The sequence below is a fragment of the Kogia breviceps genome, chromosome 7 (genome assembly GCF_026419965.1).
Source record: "Kogia breviceps isolate mKogBre1 chromosome 7, mKogBre1 haplotype 1, whole genome shotgun sequence".
NCBI lineage: Eukaryota > Metazoa > Chordata > Mammalia > Artiodactyla > Physeteridae > Kogia > Kogia breviceps.
This window is the reverse complement of record NC_081316.1, coordinates 81259945-81279281: the sequence shown is the minus strand read 5'-3', so window position 1 is coordinate 81279281 and position 19337 is coordinate 81259945. Positions and strand designations below refer to the sequence as shown.

The 19337-nt window shown below is 55.8% G+C and overlaps 1 protein-coding gene across 7 annotated transcripts; it reads right to left on the bottom strand.

The window, feature by feature from the left end:
* Positions 1 to 3664: 3664 nt before the first annotated feature.
* Positions 3665 to 18181, bottom strand: ATG16L2 (autophagy related 16 like 2). 7 transcript variants are annotated; one of them, XM_059069675.2, is made up of 18 exons: positions 17820 to 18181; positions 15842 to 15941; positions 15193 to 15295; positions 11669 to 11742; positions 11111 to 11362; positions 10913 to 10978; positions 10339 to 10452; positions 8704 to 8766; positions 7983 to 8091; positions 7466 to 7571; positions 6634 to 6704; positions 6299 to 6370; positions 6066 to 6186; positions 5638 to 5743; positions 4812 to 4961; positions 4558 to 4605; positions 4359 to 4460; positions 3665 to 4012 (listed from the first exon to the last, which is right to left on the bottom strand). In XM_059069675.2, exons 1-18 carry the CDS (start codon positions 17935 to 17937, stop codon positions 3925 to 3927), a joined length of 1863 nt encoding a protein of 620 aa, XP_058925658.1. In that variant the 5' UTR covers positions 17938 to 18181; the 3' UTR covers positions 3665 to 3924. The 7 variants fall into 7 exon arrangements, with proteins under 7 accessions (XP_058925658.1, XP_066894947.1, XP_058925664.1 ...); XM_067038846.1 differs by lacking the exon at positions 15193 to 15295 and having other exon boundaries at positions 17820 to 18001; XM_059069681.2 differs by lacking the exon at positions 4812 to 4961 and having other exon boundaries at positions 17820 to 17984.
* Positions 18182 to 19337: the final 1156 nt, after the last annotated feature.

Sequence of the window (19337 nt, the reverse complement as noted above, 5' to 3'; positions counted from 1 at the left end):
AAAATATTTTTGACTAGCGGATGTGCATCTGTAAGAAGAAAACCACCTGTACCAGACACATCATATCACATCTCACAGATGGGTCCACACCTAGTACCACCAGGATCCCTCCAGAGAACGATGGGCCAGGACCACCTCTATTTGTTCAGTCAGCAAACTTACTGCCCCAGGCCACGTTCTGGGCAATGAGACACAAGTGACTCAGTTCCCATGCCCGTCACCAACGGGCTCCCATCTGGTGGGGGTGACATGGGAACAGCAGTTTCAAGCCAAGGTGCCCCTCCCAGGACAGGGAGATGACCAAGGGTCAGTAGGAGCCCAGAGCAAGAGCCTCTGTCATTTCTCCCTCTCAAGCTTCAGGCAGGCAGAGGAGGTGGTAGCCATGCCTGTACAACAGCCCCAGGGAAGAGCCCGGATCACCATTGGTGAGGCCCAGAGCCATGGAGCAGGAAGAGTCTCACATATGGGGAAACTCTACCCACTGTGATTTGCCCAAGTTCTCTCAGGAAGATAACTGGGAGTAGAACCTAGAACCTGGCCTCCAGAAGACCAGGCCAGCACCTCTCTGCAGAACCGAAGTCCAGTTTTTAGAAAAGAGGGAATCGGGGGCCTGGATTCTTATCCCTGCTCTGCTGTGTGACCCTGGTCCCTCTCTGGCCCTCAGTCCATATGCACAGCAAGGGTGACACTTTTGACATGAGGGAACAAACTCAGGCAGGCAGCCCCTGTGTACTGAACACCTGAGTAGCAACTACTGAAAACTTGGAGAGAACTGGAAGCTCAGAGCATTGTTTTTTTTTTTTTTTTTTTTAATACATCTTTGTTGGAGTATAATTGCTTCACAATACCATGTTAGTTTCTGTTGCACAACAAAGCGAATCAGCCATATGCATACACGTGTCCCCATATCAGAGCGGTTTTAAGCACAGGGTTCTATCGCTGCCCCCTCTGCTGCCCGGGACTGCAAAGACTAGAGGTGCAGCCTTCCCAGCTGGCAGCCCCTCTGAGCTCTTCCCCTGCCTGGCCTTTGCCAACCCTTTTCCCCACACTTGCCTCATTTCCTGGAATGCCCAGCCTGTCTCTGGCCTTCCAGACTTGCTCCTCCAGGAAGCATTCCCTCCAAGTAAGTTAAGGTGTACATGTGCTCCCTGAAGTAAGGCAGGCATGTGCTAGCAGATCTGCCCCATGAAGAAAGGAAGGCTTAAGGGGAGTAAAGGGGTCACTGTCCCAGTTGAGTCAGATAATTTCCCGAGCTCCTTTTCTGCATTCTCTAAGCAGTCTTCACTGCAGTCCTGTGAGGTACTTGCCCCAGATGATGTAGCTGGTTTAACAGCCTCCCAGGATTCAAGTTCACCTCCCTCCTGCAGCCCTGCATGTCCCTCAGTTCAAAGGACACTAACACCCCCCAACCCCCAGGCTCAGGCCTAGGCACCCAGGACCAGAATGAAAAAAGAGAAGCAGGGAGGGATTTAGTTTAGACAGAAAGCTAGAATCACCTACCCGATGGAGGCAGTGGGCACACTGCTGGAGCACAGTGGGTAATGCCCTGCAGCTCTCCCTAATTGGGAGCCCAGATTCTCTGACATTTTGTTAAAAAAAAAAAAAAAAAAAAAAAAAGTATGACAAGAGTCACAATCCCGCTGTGCCAGCTGTGATGCTCTCATATCACTTACCCTCTGAGCCTCAATTTTCTCATCTGTGAAAGAGACACCTACATCACAAGGTGGTTGGGAGGAACAAGATACTGGATAGCACAGGGAACAGGGCCGGACGCAGCTCAGTAACGGTGGCTACTGGAAGCTTTGGTCTTCCTGGCCGTGAATCCCAGGAGGCGGGAGAATGGCCTTGGCAGACCTAGGCAGCTGGTGACTCCTGGTGGCCGCTGAGAGCCAGGGCGTGAGGGCCAGACCTTCAGCAGTCTTAGATTCAAAAGATCCTGGACTCCTAGAGTCTTTGACTATTAGACTTGCTGAGTCCTCAAATAAGAGAATTTAGTCACTTACGAACATTTCCTGAGGCTTTCTCTATGGCTCTAAGGCCTGATCCCAGGGAATACTTTGCTCCCATCCTGGCCTCTTCTAAGAGTTTCCTGACTGAGATGGAGGGAGGCAGACACAAATGGGGGGGGTGGGCATAGAGATGGAGGAGGCTCCTAGCCAGCCTGGCAGGTGAGGAGAGGCTCTCAAGTGAGGGGATCCTGAAGGACAAATTTGAATTAGGAGCTGGGAGGGAAGAACATTCTGGGCAGAGAGAAAAATCACATGCAAGACCCATTCAGAAGAGCAACAAAGTGAAGATGCAGCTGAGGCCAGCAGGGCCACATCCTGAGGGTAAGGAGTTTCTCTGCAGGCAGTGCAGAACTTCAAAGGGTTGGCTGTATGACCACAACACCTTAGAAAGTCACTTTGGCCGTGGCAAGGAGGGGACTAGGTGGAGACAGCAGGTCGAGGACAAGGTGGCCTGCAGTGGCAGCAGGAATGGAGAGTTAGACGCAACAACCCCACACCTTGGTGCCCAAGAAGTGGGGTGTGAGGGGAAGAGACGCTTATGACAGGGATAGATGATGCCTAGGAGGCAGCTGGGTATGTCACCCAGAGCTCAGGGGACAGCTGGGCAGAGGGCAGTGAGTGAGCTGGGATCAGCTGAGTGTAGATTTGGGTATTTAGCCAACACTTACACAGCCTTTGTCATGTGCCAGGAACTTTACAAATACTAATGCATCGAGTCCTTACAACAGTCTTTGAGGTAGATACTACTCTTTTCCCATTTTACACAGGAGGAAACTAAGGCACAAAGGCATTAAGTAACTTGTTCAAAATCACTCAGCTACTAAATAGTAGGGCAGAACTTCAAACCCAGATAGTCTAGCTGCAGAGTCCTGGCTCTTAGCTCTCTCCTGCCCATCCTGGAAATAGTTTCCAAAACCCTGGGACTCAGGAGAGACACTGTAAGGTAATAAAGGAGGCTGAAAGTTCTAGAGTAAAGCCTTGAATCTCAAGTGAGCGGACCCCCAGAGGTCAGCCCCTATCACTCAGGGACAGAAGTCCCCTTCGATGCCTTGTGACTGGCAATGGCTGTCCCGCTGACCCTCCTCCACACCCTAGGTTGGGGAAGGAAATGGAGTGCTCGGGTTCCACGCTATTGGATCTGCCATGTACTCCAGATGCTTGTTGTGTGGATTAAATCTGACGCTGATGTAAGCGAGGCCCAGGCCCAGCCCACGGATATCCTCCCCAACACCCAAGGGGTCTGCCTCTGGGGCAAGAACGTGGCCCCAGTCTAAAGGCAGGCCTGTTGTACCGAGTACTTGACATCACTCTGGTTTTTCAGGATCCTTTCCACAGGGCCCCTCTCGGCTGTCTCCCCTGCTCCCTCCTCAGAATTCACGTGGCCCCTCCTCAGCCTCGTTCTACCCTGGGTGCCTGAAACAGAAGGGCCCAAGGACCAAGACCAGCTTAGACCAAGGGTGAAATTTCCACTGCTCCAAAAGCCACTGCCCTTTGCTGCCTCTGGGCCTTTCTTCATGCTGGCAGCACAGAAGGCGGGCCAGCTCTGCCCAGCTCTGTGCGGGAGGAGGAAAGGGAGCCAAGCCTGGGTCTCCTTGAGCCTCCACCCAAAGGCTTCCCTGTTCCCTGAATGCTGCAAAGAGGCAAGCAGACACCAGTTTAAATGTAATTTTTTTCCACTTTTGCCAGAGAAAGTGAGGAAACGGAGATAAAAAACAAAACAATACAGTAATCCCCCCAGAACCCACACTTTTGTTTTTAAACAAACAGGCCAGGTCCTGCCAGGCCCTCTTACCCACTAAATGCCACCCCCATCCCTGCACCCCTACTGGCCCTGGAGCCTCTGAGGCAGTGGGAAGCTGTCCTCCAGCTTCAGGCTTTGGACTAAAGCTCCAGCTCAGGCAGGGGAGTTGTGGCACTAGTGCCAGAGCACAACCTTCCTGGCCTGGTCCACGCTCACCACGTGGCTCCCAGAGTAGCACCAGGCCACGGCATTGACGGCAGCGCTGAGGAGAGGGAGAGGCAGGCTTCAGGGGGCGTCCGCAGCTGGGCTCTGCCCCTCATTACTGGACCTGGGCATTCTGAAGCCCTCTCTGAGCCCATCTCCTCACCTGTAAAATGGGCTCAGAGGGCTGTGGTGAGAGCAGACCCAAGTGCACATGGGAAGACACCTTGTGAACTGTGAAGGGCTCGGGTGTGGGGGCAGGGAATGGAAGGTACGGGACAAGGGCTGGGGGTTCCAGGATGCCCAGCAGGTCAGGACCTGGAATCAGCTTAGCAGGACTGGGGCAGGGCGGGGGGTGGGGTACTGGTGCTGGGGTGGGCAGGTGGGTGGGCAGTGGCCGTGCTCACCAATGGGGTCCCCGAAGGCTACTCTCCAGTTTCCCAGTGTCTACATCCCAGATGTAAAGGGCTCCATCCCAGGAACCTGCCAGTGCGTAGCTTCTGTCTGGGCTGCAGGGGCCATAGCACAGCAACAGAGAGATTAGAGGTAAGGACACAGACAGATGGGACACACTCAGGCATGGGTGCTGTGCTCTCATGGACACACCTGAACACAGCTTTGGTCCAGTCAGAACCGCACCTGAAGCCATCAGCCCTGAGAACAGACAAGGTCAGGTCAGAATGGAGGTGGCTCAGCCAGGAACTTTAAGAGTGTCCTCTCTCCGTCAAGGGCTTGGCCACCTCACCAGGCCCTGGTCCAGAGGGGCCTCCAGGGAGGGCCCCGCTGACAGGACTTTTACAGGGGACAAGGCCCAGCTGCCACAGCCAAAGCCACAGGATCAGTGGGCACAAGGCAGGTACCTGAACACCTGGCGGATATTGCTGACACGCAGGTCGATGACCTTGAGCGTGTCGTCTCGGGAGCAGCTGAGCAGATGCAGCTGGTCGTGGCTGAGGCTCAGGGAGGTGACCCGGCCCTGCACAGGGATGACCTGGGTGCAGCGGGGTCCCCTGAGGAGCAGGGACAAAGGCGAGGATAAGGAGCAGCCACCCTGACAAGGCTGCTCCTGACAGACTTAACAAAGTCCAGAGGCGCCCCTGGTCTCAGGCCACTAAGGCCAAGGCTGACAACTAATCTCCCACTGCAGCCAGCCCCTTCCAACGGGAACTTACTAAACCCTTGGGTCACTAAAAATAAGTGCTGGGGGCGGGGGCAGGGAAGCAATGAAAGTCTGTCTTTAAATATGTGAAAGAGAGAGCAAAGGGTTTCAAAAGGCAATCTCTGCAGATGAGTAAGAAGCAGCCTGAGGCAGGCCTGGCACTGGCTCTGGCACTGGTTCCAGCACTGGCTTTTATAAACCATTCAAGCCTAATGCTGGGCTCTTAGGCTCAAAAAACAATGTAACTATTGTTCCTTTTGACTAAAAAGTGGTGATTACATGGGAAAAAAGAGATTCTCTATCTTAGTTGGCAAGACCCAGGCAGGGTCCCTTGGTTGGACCGAGGGCCAATAAGAAGGAGGCACAGGTCTCCAAGGGCAGCTGAGCCTTCAAGGGGCCAAGCCCAGCACAGAGGCCACCAGAGCCTCGCTTCCCCAAGGTACCCTCAGCAGCTCCATGGCTAGAAAAAGGAAGAGAATACAGGAGCCCTGCCCCCACCTCCACCACCCACAGCCTGCGCCTATCACCTGCTGTCCCAGAACCGGATCTTCTGGTCATTGTGACCACTAATGATGACATGGTCCCCACACACCACATCGTTACAGTAGGAAAGGACATTGATGGTCCTGGAACCTAGGGAACAAGGAGAAGAGCCCCAGCCTCAAGGAAGGGTTATCAGGAGCCAACCCACTGGATGTATGGAGAAGCTGAGGCCCAGAAACCCGAGGTAAGGTGTCCTCCCAAAACTAGAACCCAGGTCCCCCGTTTCCCAGCCCAAAGCCTGAGGTCACCTAGAAACCAGGGAAAGCATCATCGATGGGGGATAGAAGAGGGGCCTTGGGAGGTTTCATCCCAAATGCCTGTAAATCTTGGAGCCACTCCCAGAGAGCAGGCTGAGGTCCCCCATAGCCTGGCAGGGTCCTGGCGGTTGGGAAAGGGGAGGGTTGGGCCTCACAGTAGGCTCGGCCAAGGTGCCACTCCTTCACTGTCCGGTCCCGGCTCCCGGTCACCGCCTGATGCCTCGTTAGCTTGAATTTGGCAGCCGTCACCTTGTCTGTGTGTCCAGATAGTGTCTCCTGCCACCATCCCAGATATGCATCAAGGGTATGGCCAAGACCCCATAACAAACCCCTCCAGGCCCAAGGCATGACCCCTGACCCCCAGGCTGCCTCCCCAGTCAGGCCTCACCTTGGACTGTGCCTCCCCAACCTTCCAAAGCTGGGCGGCCTTATTGTAAGTAGCTGCCAGTACCTGGGAGCCCTGGGGAGATGGGAGGGGAAAGGATAGGTCCTGAACCTGGGCCTGGCTAGAAGCAACTGCAGGCCAGAGAGCTGGGGCCAGGGCTGCCTCAGAGCTTCCCCCAGCCCAGGTCACCCAGGTAGGCAGAGGAGAATCAAGATCCAGGGAGGAGGATTGTGTAGGAGCTCTAGGATACCCGTGATGTCCCCTCAGGCCCCAAAGCCCCCACCTGCCCAGTGTGGAGACTGGGGGAGGGACATCCTATGCCCCCCAGGTCCTCTCACCGAGGGGTCAAAGTCCACGCTGGTGATGCTGCCGCCAGCTCCTTCAAGGGTCTGGTTGGCCTCCAGGCGCCCTGGGGGGATCAGGAGAAGGGACAAGTGAAATGAAGTCACTAATCTCACGAAACAGAGGAGGCTAGACTGTGAGTGGGAAGATGAATCTCTCCTAAATTAGAGTACAGAAGTGCTGGGCCTGTTCTTGGGGGAGCAGCCGGGGTTGGGAGGTGGGGGATCTAGCTGGAGGCTGCACCTTCCTGAACTGCCAGCAGAGGGCCCCGGGGGGCTGCAGGTCATCTCGCGGATGTCTGGAAAAGACCAGAGAGAAGGGACTGTCCCTAGGTCACACGGCAAGCTAGAGCCAGGCAAGCTGGAGACTCACCTCCTCCAGGAAGACTCTGGGAGCCAGCTCTCACTCCCCAGTACACCCCCCACTGCAGAACACAGAGTAGATAGCTAACATTTGTCTCACAACTGAGTTCTGAGAGCTCAGTGACACGAGAAGAGGAGGTGGCCTGGTGGGCCCAAGGGACCTGCTCCTCAAGGGCCTGTCCCTGTAGAACCTCATGACATGGTACCTCCACCACCCGAACAGGGACCATCTGAGTTTAGCCCTCCCCACCCTGCAGGCCTCGACTTCAGGAAGTGGGAGGCTCTGCCCTTAGGAGCAGTGAGCCCAGAACTCTTGCCAAGAGTGGCCAGAACTCTGGCCGCTGCCCACAAGGATGTCCCAGGTGAGGAAACACAAAGAGACTCAAGACCCTTCCCACCAAGGAGCAAGCTGAAGGTGAGGTCTGGAGAGAAAGGATTAGGCTGGTCTGTGGGCAGGGACCTTCACCTCCCACGACATTCCAGAGGAGGATGAGGCGGTCAGCCCCTCCGGTGGCCAGGAGGCTGCTATTGGGGCCAAAACGAACAGCATTGACCTCGGAGAGGTGGGCATCCTGTGGGGAAAAGGGGAGGTCGGTGGCCCTAGTCCTCACCACACACGCCTCTTTGCTCATGCACACAGCTGTCACGCATCCTTGCACACATCAGGTCTCTGTTTGAACACTAAGAGTTTCAAACTTAGCCCCACCAGGGCTCATCACCTCTGACTGGACCCCTGCAGCAGCCTCCCGCCATGTTCCCAATACTCCACTACCCGGCCTCCTGGTCTCCCGGCCTCCTGGTCTCCCGGCCTCCTGTCTCTCCCTCTCATTATAAAATGCCGAAGGGCTCCCACCACAAGCTGTGGGAGGAAAACTCCTGCTCCCGGTGAGGGGCCCATCCTTGCTTGCCCAGCCTCCTTGGCCCACTCCTGGGACCTGCACTCCCATATCATACCCCATGCACTTGGTCCAGCTCCTCCTTACCAGCACATCCTGAGCTCGGGTAGGAAGTCGGGCGGCCACGCACACAGGGATGCTCTGGTATCGCTGCTCAGGGGCTCCCCCAACTGAGTGGCCTCTCCTCTTCTTGAAACTGCAGGAGGGGGTCAGGAGGGCATTCAGCAAGGCCTTATGACATGGGAGCCTCAAGCTCTCCTGAAGCAGCAACAACAGGAAGCAGAAATGGAAGGCAGCAGAACATGGCCAGGAGGTGCAGCAGGCACAGTCCCCACCAGCCTCTGACCCCAGGGGTCAATGTAGAGACAGTAGGGGCACCAAGACAGGCACAGAGGCAGGGCAGGGTTGGTGGATGCAGACAAACCTTGGAGCAGGGTTTCAGTCCTGGCCTGGCCACTGCTTGGCACTGTGACCCTGAACGAATCCCTGACATTTTTGAGCCTCCATTTCCCAAATGAGTAGTAGCTCCTTTCTGGAGCTACTACTCCAGGCTGAAGCTTTTGGTCCCCTGTGACGACCCTGGATGAGGCACAGAGCCTGGAAGATAGCCAGGCAGGGGCTGGGAATGAGGCCATGCACCCAGCTCCTGCCTCTGGAACTCAGCAGAGAATCACACACAGAATGCTGGGCAACGTACGGAAGGACAAATTGAAACACATACACAGCCCAAGCCTGGGCTCCAGGAGCCTGACACACGCATCCAAGGGGCCCAACACCTTTACACACATGTCGGTGCACACACACTTACTCCAGAAGCCCCTTCACCACATCCACACAGCGGGACAACGTCAGGGAGGTGGCGGAGGCAGACCTGGGGCAGAATCGAGAGAGATGTGCTAAGGCACTGGCCAGTGGCTATGCAGACAGCAGTCACTCATCCCTACACTCTTGAGCCAGGACAAGAACTTTGCTCCTCCAAGGCCAGGAGAGCAGGATGATCCAGAGGAGTCCCAGGAAGGTGGAGGAAGGGAGGGATTTGAAATGAAGTCTCCCAGTTTCACCATGATGGTTAAGAGCTGCCTCACCACCCAAGTGCCCCCCAAGAAAATTTCATGGGAGGCTGAGCTGGGGTGTATGGAGGAGGGTGAAGGTGCCCCCAGGCTGAGAAAGCACAAGGCTGGGAGCAGGGGGCTGGGAAACCTAGATCCCAAAAATACCCAGGAGAGCATGTGTCCTGAGATGACCTGGTCCACCAGGGCTAAGGCTTTGGGGACTGCATCTCATGCCCCTCTCCATGGTTCCTTCACTACCCTGAGGCCTGGACACCAGCGACCTGCAAAAGAGGGCTGGAGGGGCTTCCCTAGTGGCGCAGTGGTAAAGAATCCGCCTGCCAATGCAGGGGACACGGGTTCAAGCCCTAGTATGGGAAGATCCCACATGCTGTGGAGCAACTAAGCCCGTGCGCCACAACTACTGAGGCTGTGCTCTAGAGGTCGCGAGCCACAACTACTGAGCCCATGTGCCACAGCTACTGAAGCCCACGCACCTGGAGGCCATGCTCTGCAACAAGAGAAGCCCTCACTCGCCGCAACTAGAGAAAACCCGCGCGCAGCAATAAAGACCCAATGCAGCCAAAAATAAATAAATATTTTAAAAAATTTTTTAAATAAAAAATAAATTTTAAAAAAAGAAAGGGGGCTTCCCTGGTGGCGCAGTGGTTGAGAGTCCTCCTGCCGATGCAGGGGATACGGGTTCATGGCCCGGTCCAGGAAGATCCCACGTGCCGTGGAGCGGCTGGGCCCGTGAGCCATGGCCGCTGAGCCTGCGCGTCCGCAGCCTGTGCTCCACAACGGGAGAGGCCACAACAGTGAGAGGCCCGTGTACCGCAAAAAAAGAAAGAAAGAAAGGGCTGGAGGAGAGCTTACAGGCTGGGGAATGGGGGGAGGGCAGTCTCAATGCCAGGCAAATCAAGACAGATGGGGGAGACTGGGGGTGAGGGGCATCCAAGGACTGAAGCCTCAATCAGGTCCCACCCATATGAACTCACATCTACACATGCTTCACAGGCATTCAGGTACGCTTACCTAAGCTTGTACACACATATGCTCTGATGTCCCTGTGTATGCACACACATGCCTGTGACAGCTGAACCCTAGACCTTGTCAACAGGTTCCCTCCTGGTCACACCCTTTCACCAGCCTGACATCCCACCCCCAGAGCTCTGGTCCTGGGAAGGAGGAAAAAGGGGGTGAGGACAGAGGTTGGGGTCCTGGAGGTGGCACTGACCCCAAGTGATTCCAGGCACTGGAGGTCAGATCTGTCCTGGGGTCCAAGCTATACCCCAGTCTCTTCTTAAGCCCCCTCTCAACCCAAGAGCTGGCCCAAGGTCCTGGAGGAAGACTCTGGGATGGGACCCAGCTCAGAGCTGTGGGACAGTGCTCACCTGAAGGGTCTCTTCCATTTCTCAGCAGCCTCACTCTCCAGGAACGCTGGCTCAGCTGCCAGAGCCAGAGTGTCTGCTTCTTCTCTAATCCCATCGCCTAATGTGTCTGGGCTCCTGGGGGAGAGAATTAAGCTCAGAATGGCTAAGGGACCAGGCCAGCCCCTCCGCACCATGGTGAGGATGTGCAGACCCAGAGATGAGGGTGTCCCTGTGGACGCACGTGTGGCGTCTGCACGTGTCCTGGGCCCGTTCTGCCTGGGGACCTCGTGTGCACCGGTAGCCGGTAGCCGCAGGCAGGTGGGGGCGGGGTAGAACCGTAGCGGTCCCGGGGCAGGGCGCTGCAGAGGTCGCGGGCCAGAGCCCGCTCCACAGCCATGTCTCGGCGCATCCTCATTCTTTTTTTTGGAGCACAGGCTGCGGACGCGCAGGCTCAGCGGCCATGGCTCACGGGCCCAGCCGCTCCGCGGCACGCGGGATCCTCCCGGACCAGGGCACGAACCCGTGTCCCCTGCATCGGCAGGCGGACTCTCAACCACTGCGTCACCAGGGAAGCCCAGCGCATCCTGATTCTTACTCGCTTATGCTCACTGTCCGCTTGGCTGCCTTCTTCAGCTCCTGGGACACCCGCGCCTGCTTGGCCCTGGGATAGAAAAGCCTCCTGAGAGTCTGGTCGCTCCGGTGCCCGGAAGGCGGGGCTGGGCCCCCCGTGGGCACCCCCACCCCAGGACACGCCACCGCTCACGTCCCCGAAGGGCGGGCCCAGCGCTCTCACCTCTCGCGGCGCTCGTTGCGCAGGTTGCGCTCGGCTGCGGCGCGCGCCTTGCGCCGCACCAGCCGATCCAGCAGGTCGCGTGCCTCCTCCTCGAGCCTGCGCAGAGCCGCCTCCTGGTGCCCGACGTGCACGCGCAGCGCCTCGTAGGCCTCCCGCTGTGCCGCGTTCAGTGCGCGCCGCGCACCCACCTGTCCCGCCTCCTTCTCCCGCGCCTCCTGCAGCTGCGCCACGTGGGCCTCCAGAGCAGCCAGCCTGGAGAACGCGGAGAACCTCCGTCACCGCCCTGGGGGAACCGGTCTCGGAGCTGGGACAAACTTGCCCCTGGCCACGCGGCCAGCCAGCCGGCTAAGCCACGTCTCCAACCAAGCCTTCGGAGTCCTGCAGTTCCTGGCCTCTGCGACCAGCCACAGGCCTGGGGGGCGTTTGAGGACGTGGGGAAAGCTGTCGGGCCCTTCTGGAGACCCGCGGAGTGAACCTGTCCCCTCCCCCTGGCAGTGATGGCTCCGAGCCTCCCCAGGATGCGCGGGGGGTACCCCTCTCGCACCGCCCGCGCCTCACCTGCTTTGCCGCTCCTCCAGCTGTGACTCCAGGGTGCCCAGGGCCGCGCTCTTCTCCACCACCTGGTAGGCCATCTGCAGCGGCGGAGGGGCCGGACAGGTAGGCATGGGTGCCTCTGGGCAGGGCCTCCAGCCCCTCTCTGGCCGAGAGGCTGGTAAGACGGGGTCTGCCTCTCCTCTCACCCAGCCCCTAGCTCAAGAGAAAGCTGAGGCGCAGACAGGCGTTGCACGAAGCACAGGAATGCACTGCTGTTTCAGGGATCAACGGAAGGGCCTTAGGCTCTGAAGCCTAACACCCGAGTTTCAATTCTGGCAGCGCCACTTACAGTCTCTGTGACCTGGGGTAGTCATTTAACCGCTCTAAACCAGCTCTGTTTCTTCACCTGTCCAGTGGGAATGGTTGTGCTTACCTCATTGGGTAACACGGAATTACTATAAGGAACAGTACTCTCAAATAATGATGATTGGTTATATAGCACTTAAGTGTGCTAGGTCTTATTCCGAGCACTCTACAGTATTAACTCTTTTAATCCGGTAGGAACTGCCATTCTCCCTATTTTACACATGAGGACATTGACACAGAGAGGTTCAGTGTCTTGCCCTAAGTCACACAGCTAAGTGGAAGACCTGAGACCTGAACCCAGGCCACCTAACGTGCTCCAAGTAAAGCGCTGGTGTATAGGAAGGTTCAAGGGATGTGTGTTCTTTTCCCCACCTCTCCAAGCCCTGGCCTACCCAAGCGTAGATCCCAGAGAGCAAGAAGGAGCTCTGAGCAGAGGCACACAGGCTAACAGGAATGGACTATGGGAGCGCGGGGCCCAGACTGAATACCAGAGCTGCCCCCAGCCCCAGAGTGGGGGTGAGCGTCATCTCATCTGTCCCCCATCCCACTGAACAGTCCTTCATCTGAGAGCCAAGAGCTGGGGAAACCACAGAGCTGAGGGGTCAGTGTGAGAGACAGATGCTAAGCAAAGCAGTTCCCACCACTGTGGCAAGAGGAATATGAAATAACCAAGGCTGGGAGCTCTTGCTGCTGACCTGTCCCTGTGTTCTTTCTCACATGGGCCTGGTGAGAGATGGGCTGAGGAGCAAAGTTGGTGTCCACCTGCACTGACTCCTGCTGTGAGTGCGCCAGGGTTAGGGACCCTGCACATTCAGGGTTCATGGCTGGCCCAGTTTATAACATTTATAATTCCTTCCACCATTAAACAATCTGATCATCACTTCCACTTCCTCACCTGTCATATACTTTCACTGATGTTTTGGCATTCAGTATTTTTTTGATGCTTTTCAAAATCCAAATAATAGAGATGGAAAACAGATTAGTGGTTAGGAGTTAGGGATGATTGGAGGAGAGGGGCGAGTTGTGACTAAAACAGGGTAGCAAGAGGGAGATCTTTGTGGTGATGAAATACTGCTGTATCCTGATGGGCATGCAAATCTACACAGGTGACAAAATGGCAAAGAACTATATACACGTCATACCAATATCAATTTCCTGGTTGTGTGTACTATAGTTACGTAAGATGTAACCAATGGGGGATATTGGGATATTGGGGTAAAGGGTGCACAGGACCTCTCTGTACTGTCTTTGCAACTTCCTGTGGATCTATAATTATTTCAATAAAAAGTTAAAACAACCAATAATACATGCCTGTTGTGATACGTGAAACAGTTCTAAGAATTAAAGAAAAAGCCCCTCCCCATCCCTTGGCATATCCAATGGGAACTGACTGGTTTGTGTCTGAGGACATGAGGAGGGAATGCTGAGGCAAGGGTGCATGGAAGTATCCCAGACAAAGGGAACCATGAGCTCAGGGACAAGAGAGTGGCAGGAAATGCAACACTGAGGCCGGAGGACTCAACTTGGGAGCCAGGCTAAGGAGCTTTGGAAAATATGTACCAAACTGATCATGGGGAGAGGTGGTGAAAGGGGCTTCTACTTTTTTACTCTATGGGCTTCTGTTCTCTTGAAATGTTCACAACAAGCATGTATTTGTATATTACTTGTCTTTTTTTTAATGGAGATCATTTTTATTATTAAAATATATCACTCTGAGTACAGAATGGAGAATGGATGGGGGTGCCAAAAGAGGAGTGGTCCAGCGAGGAATGAGAGTAACTTGGACCAGTCAGACAGGGCACAAAAAATGGAAGTTGATGGATTGGGAGGCAGGATCCATGAGCTGGTGACTAGCTCAGGATGGAGGGCTGCTAGGGGTTAGAGGTGTCCCTGGGTTTCCAGCCTGGTGACTACCAATCAAGGGGGGGATGATCTATCTCATTTATCACCTAGTCTACAAATATTCATTAGCATGGACTGTGGAGACAAGGCCCAGGGATACGATGGAGGCAAACCAAAGGCATCCCAGTTCTCGGGGTTCTCACAGCCCAGAATGGGGCTCAGATTTTGAGAATCACCTCTCAAATGTAGAGTTGCAACTACAACAGGGGCTCTGAGGGAGAGGCTACCACTAGGTTCATAGCCCCAAATACACATTAGTTGAGCAAGGGACTTGGCACACAGTAACTAGGTAGGTGTTTACTGGCCCATCAGCCTCCTCCAGTGGACTGGAAGCTCCATGGGGCCAGGTCTTGTTTACTGATGCATTGCCTATGCCTTGGATATAGAGATTGTCAATAGATATTGGTTTAAAGAATGAATAGAGATCACAGAAAGGGGATTTGTGCGGGAGAGAGTTCAAATCCTGGCTTCAGCTCTCTAAGCCTTCGTTTCCTCTGAAATATAAAGTTGTGGAGGATTAGCTGAAGTAACGCTTAGCCCAGCGTTCTCAACGTGGTGTTGACCATATAATGACAGGGGCGATGGTTAGTCTGATTTTAGATGTGAAGTCCAAAAAGCAGCTGAGCAAGAGAGTCTGGAGCTCATAAGAGAAGGCTGAGCTAGAGATGGGTCTGGGAGTTAGCAAACAGGAAGTCCTTGGGAGTCAGTTAACCCACCCAAGCTCCAAAGAACACCCACAGCTGAAGGGAAGGGGATAAAAAGGAGGGAAAGTAGCCAGAGAAGGAATTTCAGAAGCAACAGCTACAGAAGCGAGAGGAAAACCAGGGGAGTGTGGTGAAACAGAAGCCAAGAGACACCATGGGGCAGGGGCAGGGGGAAGCAGTGTCAGGTGGAGCTATAGCACACCCTGCCATGGAGGTGGACCACCTTACTTTTGGTCTGCAAATGTGTATTGAGTGTCAACTGGTACTGGGCCCTGAGGTTTGCAGGGCAGGTGGTGAGCAGAGCAGGCTGGACCATCCAGAAGGGGGAACAGAGGCTGCCTGTTTCCTGCACCCCTCACACTCCTCCCTGAGCTCTCACTGCACTTCCTCCAGCTGCTGTTGGAGCACACTTCATCTTGGGCTGCCAGGGCCAAGCTAGAGAGCACTCTGACCCCTGTCTGGCCTCAAGGCACTGGACTTTGGAATCTCCCTCACTTGCTGGCTCCCTTGGATGACATGTCCCAGTCCTGGATCCTGGGCCCACCCCACTCTCTCTCAGACCCCTGCCCAGCCTACCTCTCCACACACCAACCGGAGCCCCTCCTCCTCCTCTTGCCACTTCACCCTCAGAGCTGCTGGTGATGGGACTTGGTATGAGTCAGACCCTGACTCCTCCTCCCTGTCAACCAATCAGAGAGTGGTGTTCATTGTCCCTCCATTCACCCAGAGGATACACACGAACAGTTTGAAACCAGAGCCATGAACTTTCTCCTGAGGAAGGTGGGAGCCAGAAAGTCAGTAGAGGAAAGAGCAAGTCTCCAGAAACTAGAGCTGCCCGTGAACCTCTGCTCTTGGATTCCCCCAGGCCTTGAGTTCCCAGGCCAGGACCCCCCTCAAGAAGCACCTCCCAACTCTGAGCCCCAACCCATTCCTGGTTCTCATCTTCACTCCCTCTTTGTAATAGGTGGCATCGTGCCCTTTCTATAGGCATCAGGTGATGAGCAAACAGAAAAAGACAGAGGTGTGTGGGCATGGGAGGACAAATGCAAAGAGACAGACATTCTCATCAGCTGGCCCCGGGGAAGGCTCAAGAGCCTGCCTCCCCCTCCCCTGGGCAGCAGCCAAGGGCCAATGAGGTGCCGGGGAGAGAATGAACCCCGCATAGGCGGTGGGGGCAGGGCCCAGGCACAGGAAGCCCATTGTGACCACAAACACAAACACTCACCAGGCGCCCTGGTGGAGAGCCCGAGTGACATCGGTGGGCTCTGGCTGCAGCTTCTCTGAGAACTGGACCAGCAGCTCCGCTTTCTCTAGGAGACGGTTATCTGCAGGTGCAAAAAAGTGAGCCTGGAGCACAGACAGACACTTTCCAGCAGACTCTAGGCATACAAGTTACCTCTCAGGCTGGGAGGGCTGCAGGAGCCGAGGGATGCAGAAGGGGGAGCTCCTGGCAGGTGGGGCTCTGCCCTTGCCTGAGGGGTGTCTGTGCAGCTCCATCAGGACCTCCACACCCTTTAAGAGCATAGTCCCCAGGCCCTCCCAGGAGAAGACTTGCTCTCCCAGGGACAGAGAAGGACGGCCACTGCAGGGGAAGGAGATGGCTGGGTACTGTCTGCTGAGGTTTGCAAGGGAAGGAAGGGGCCAAGGGTTGATCCCCAGGGTGGGGCCTGTCCCCAGAGAGCGATGAAACAAACTGAGGTCCACTAGCCTGTGGCCTTTGGCAAGATACTTCCCTTCCAGGGGCTCTTTCTGGGCTAAAAAACCCTGACTTCCCCAGGGTTGGTGTAAGGCTCCCCCCAGGCCAGAACAGAAAGTCCCTGAGTTTGGTAGTTTCTGCTACAGACCCTGGAATATAGCCTCTCCAGCCCCACCCATGGTCACTTCCTCTTTTCTCACCAGGTCCAGGTAGGGTAGAGATGGTAAGGCCAAGCCTAACTCCTCAGCTCCTTTCCCTCTTCCTGTCCCCTACCAGTCACCTAGGTCACCTAGGTCAGTCACCTAGGTTGCTGGCCTTGTTCTCACACAAAACCCCACCCCAACCCTCAAGGAATTGCTCTGCCCCACCCTCACCCCCAGCAAATCTAAAGAAGATGCCATTTTGTCCAGTTTATGAGTGAGAAATAGGAGGCTTAGGGGTATGACCTGCCCAAGACCACAGAGAAGACTGGACTTCCAGTGTCTCTGAGTTCAGCCCTCCAGGATCACTCCAGTCCCACAGATTTGCAGCTCCCAGGGGATGGGGAGTGACTCCCTCAAATTGGACTGTTCCATTGTCCATCAGAGCAGTGGAGAAAGGAGGCTACCTAGAGGCAGGGGGCTGGCCTCATATACCTGAACGGAGAGGACCTGCAGCCCAGAAGCCTGCAAAGAAATCTCCCAGGACAAGAGCAACAAATTCAGTTGTGGGACTGGGGGGAGATGGTTAAGCAGCAGCCAAGATTAGGACCAATGATGGAGCTGGAGGGACTGTGATTAGACTTTCAACCCCAGACATACAATCTCAGATGACTAGAGGTGCTACACACAGGTGCACACCTGTTCATCCTGGCTTGAACTGCCATACCCCTTCCTGAGCAGCTCCCCAGAAACAAGCTGAGAATCTGACTTCCCCAAGCTCAGCCACCTCCCTCCGCAGCCTGGATCCCCCTGCTTCTCCCTCAGGCTGGGGTTGGTTGGGCACAGAGATGCTCCAAAAACCTGAGCCAGGATCACCTATCAGTGGCAGAGCCTCAGACTCTGAACTGCCTCCCTAGAGATTCAGAGTTTAAAAGTAGCTGCTCTAGACAGCCCCGAGATCTTTCACTGTGCTTATGGGGACCAAATGGACTGACCAGGCTCTACCCCGGGGACGGCCCAAGAAGGGAAGGTCTAAAAGACCCTAAAAATCCAACATTCGCTTATGAACCCATGCAGAGGAAGCCCAGCCAGTGGAAGGCAGAGCCAGGCCCAGAGGGGCGAGGAACAGCAGGAGCACTAGGAGGGAGCTCCGTCCAGGAGGGGGCTCTGAGCAAAGCCTGGACGGGAAAGGACAGGAATGCTGGCTAGTCGGAGATAGCGCGTAAGAGACAGCGAGTCCAGAAGGCCCCAGGCTTCGGAGGCGAAAAGGCGTCGGGGCACTTGGGTCACAGCCGGAGGGCCCAGACAAATCCTTCCCCGCGCCGGAGCCCTATCCCCTCGACGGCCCCGGGACGCATTGCACTCACAGGCCGGCACCAGCTCCAGGAAGAGGGCCTTTTGCGTTCGGTCTCGCTGTCGAAGCTGCCGCACGATGTGGCGTTTCCAGCGGGCAGCAGGGACGCCGGGGTCGCTGGGCCCCGCCATGGCCGCCCTCTCCCGCCTGCACCGCGCGCTGCCCCCGCCCAAGGAGGCGCGGCCGGGCAGGGGCGGGGCTCCAAGGGGACTCCGTGACGTCAGGGGGAGGGCAGCGGCAGGGGAATCCCCGGATTGTACTAAGAGTGGTCTGGGGGGGGGGAACAGAACGAAAACGTGGGGGGCCCCAGGGTTTAGACTACCCGGATCCCACAAAAACTCTCACATGAATGGGGTCTCCTATCTCTGTCTGCGCAGAGAGCGAGGAGCGAGATCGGAGCCTCTGGGGCGGCTTCCCCCTCGCCTGTTGGCGCGTTCCGCAGGCGGGGCCTCCGGGGCCTGTGTTACTTAACCCCACCGCGCCCGGACTGAAGTCAACAGTAACAGACACTCAGAACCAGGCGGCTCTCTAAGCCGGGGACCTGGAGCCTCCCTCACACCCGGACCCTGCCCTCGAGGTCCTCAAGATCCGTGAGGGGAGGCGACACAGACACAAAGAAGACAATGTATGACAGCGAGATAAGAAAGCACGGAAGAGGAAGGGACTGAAGGGAGGAGGCCCTGCTTTGCGGAGGTGATGGCACTGAGTTGGTCGTAAGGGAGGCAATAGGCATTGGCCAGGAGGAGAGAGAAACGGATTCCAGGCAGCTGGAAGAACAAATGCAGAGGTTCGAGGGCATAAAAACTTCCAGCAGATTCGAGCCTGGAAGGACGGGAGGCAGAACTGCACTTGTGGGGAGCAAGGTTTTAGGGTCCAGTTCGTCGCAGAAAATTTAGGAACTTGAGAGTGAAGGAGTGCAGCTGATTTCATCCAGCAAACCCCTGGCCTAGAGGGGAGAAAAGACTTGCCTGAGATTGCGCAGGAGTGGATGGCTGAGCTGGCCTGCAACCCAGTATCAGCAACCCTGACTCAGGGCTCAACCGATCACTCTATTTGGGTGGCCTCTGGAAGAGCAGCAGCATCTCTCACGGGTACACGTGATAGTGAATCGTGGGTTTGCAGGGAACTGTGACAAAACTGTCTCCTGCAAGACCCCTGTGCAGAGCTCTGTAGACAGGCTGGTGTGAAGAATGAAAGGAGAGATTAGCTGGAGCCATACAGGCCATGGAGGTGACAGGTTTGTTGAAATGCAGATGGGGATGGGTCACAGGTCTTGGAAAGCTGTAAATGCCAGTGACACTGCGGCAGAGTGTACCCTTCTCTGCTTTGAAACCACAATAATTTGAGCTCAGTACCCCCTGTGCCACTGTCTTTGACCCTCATTTCCTTTGCACATGCTATGCCTGCAGTTTGGAACATCTTTCCCTCTAGTGGGCCTGGCTCCTACTCATAGGTCACCTCCTCCAGAAAAACTATGTTGCACCTGCACTGCGTTAAGCCTTCTGACCGCAGCCCCAGCCCAAGCCTAGCT

Coding starts and splice junctions, on each gene's coding strand:
- ATG16L2 (XM_059069675.2), bottom strand. CDS start 17,937: ATGGCGGGGCCCAGCGACCCCGGCGTCCCTGCTGCCCGCTGGAAACGC. Junction 7,572..7,982: donor CCCGAGCTCAGGATGTGCTG/GTAAGGAGGAGC, acceptor TTTTCCCCACAG/GATGCCCACCTCTCCGAGGT. Junction 4,606..4,811: donor AATATCCGCCAGGTGTTCAG/GTACCTGCCTTG, acceptor GTCTGTTCTCAG/GGCTGATGGCTTCAGGTGCG.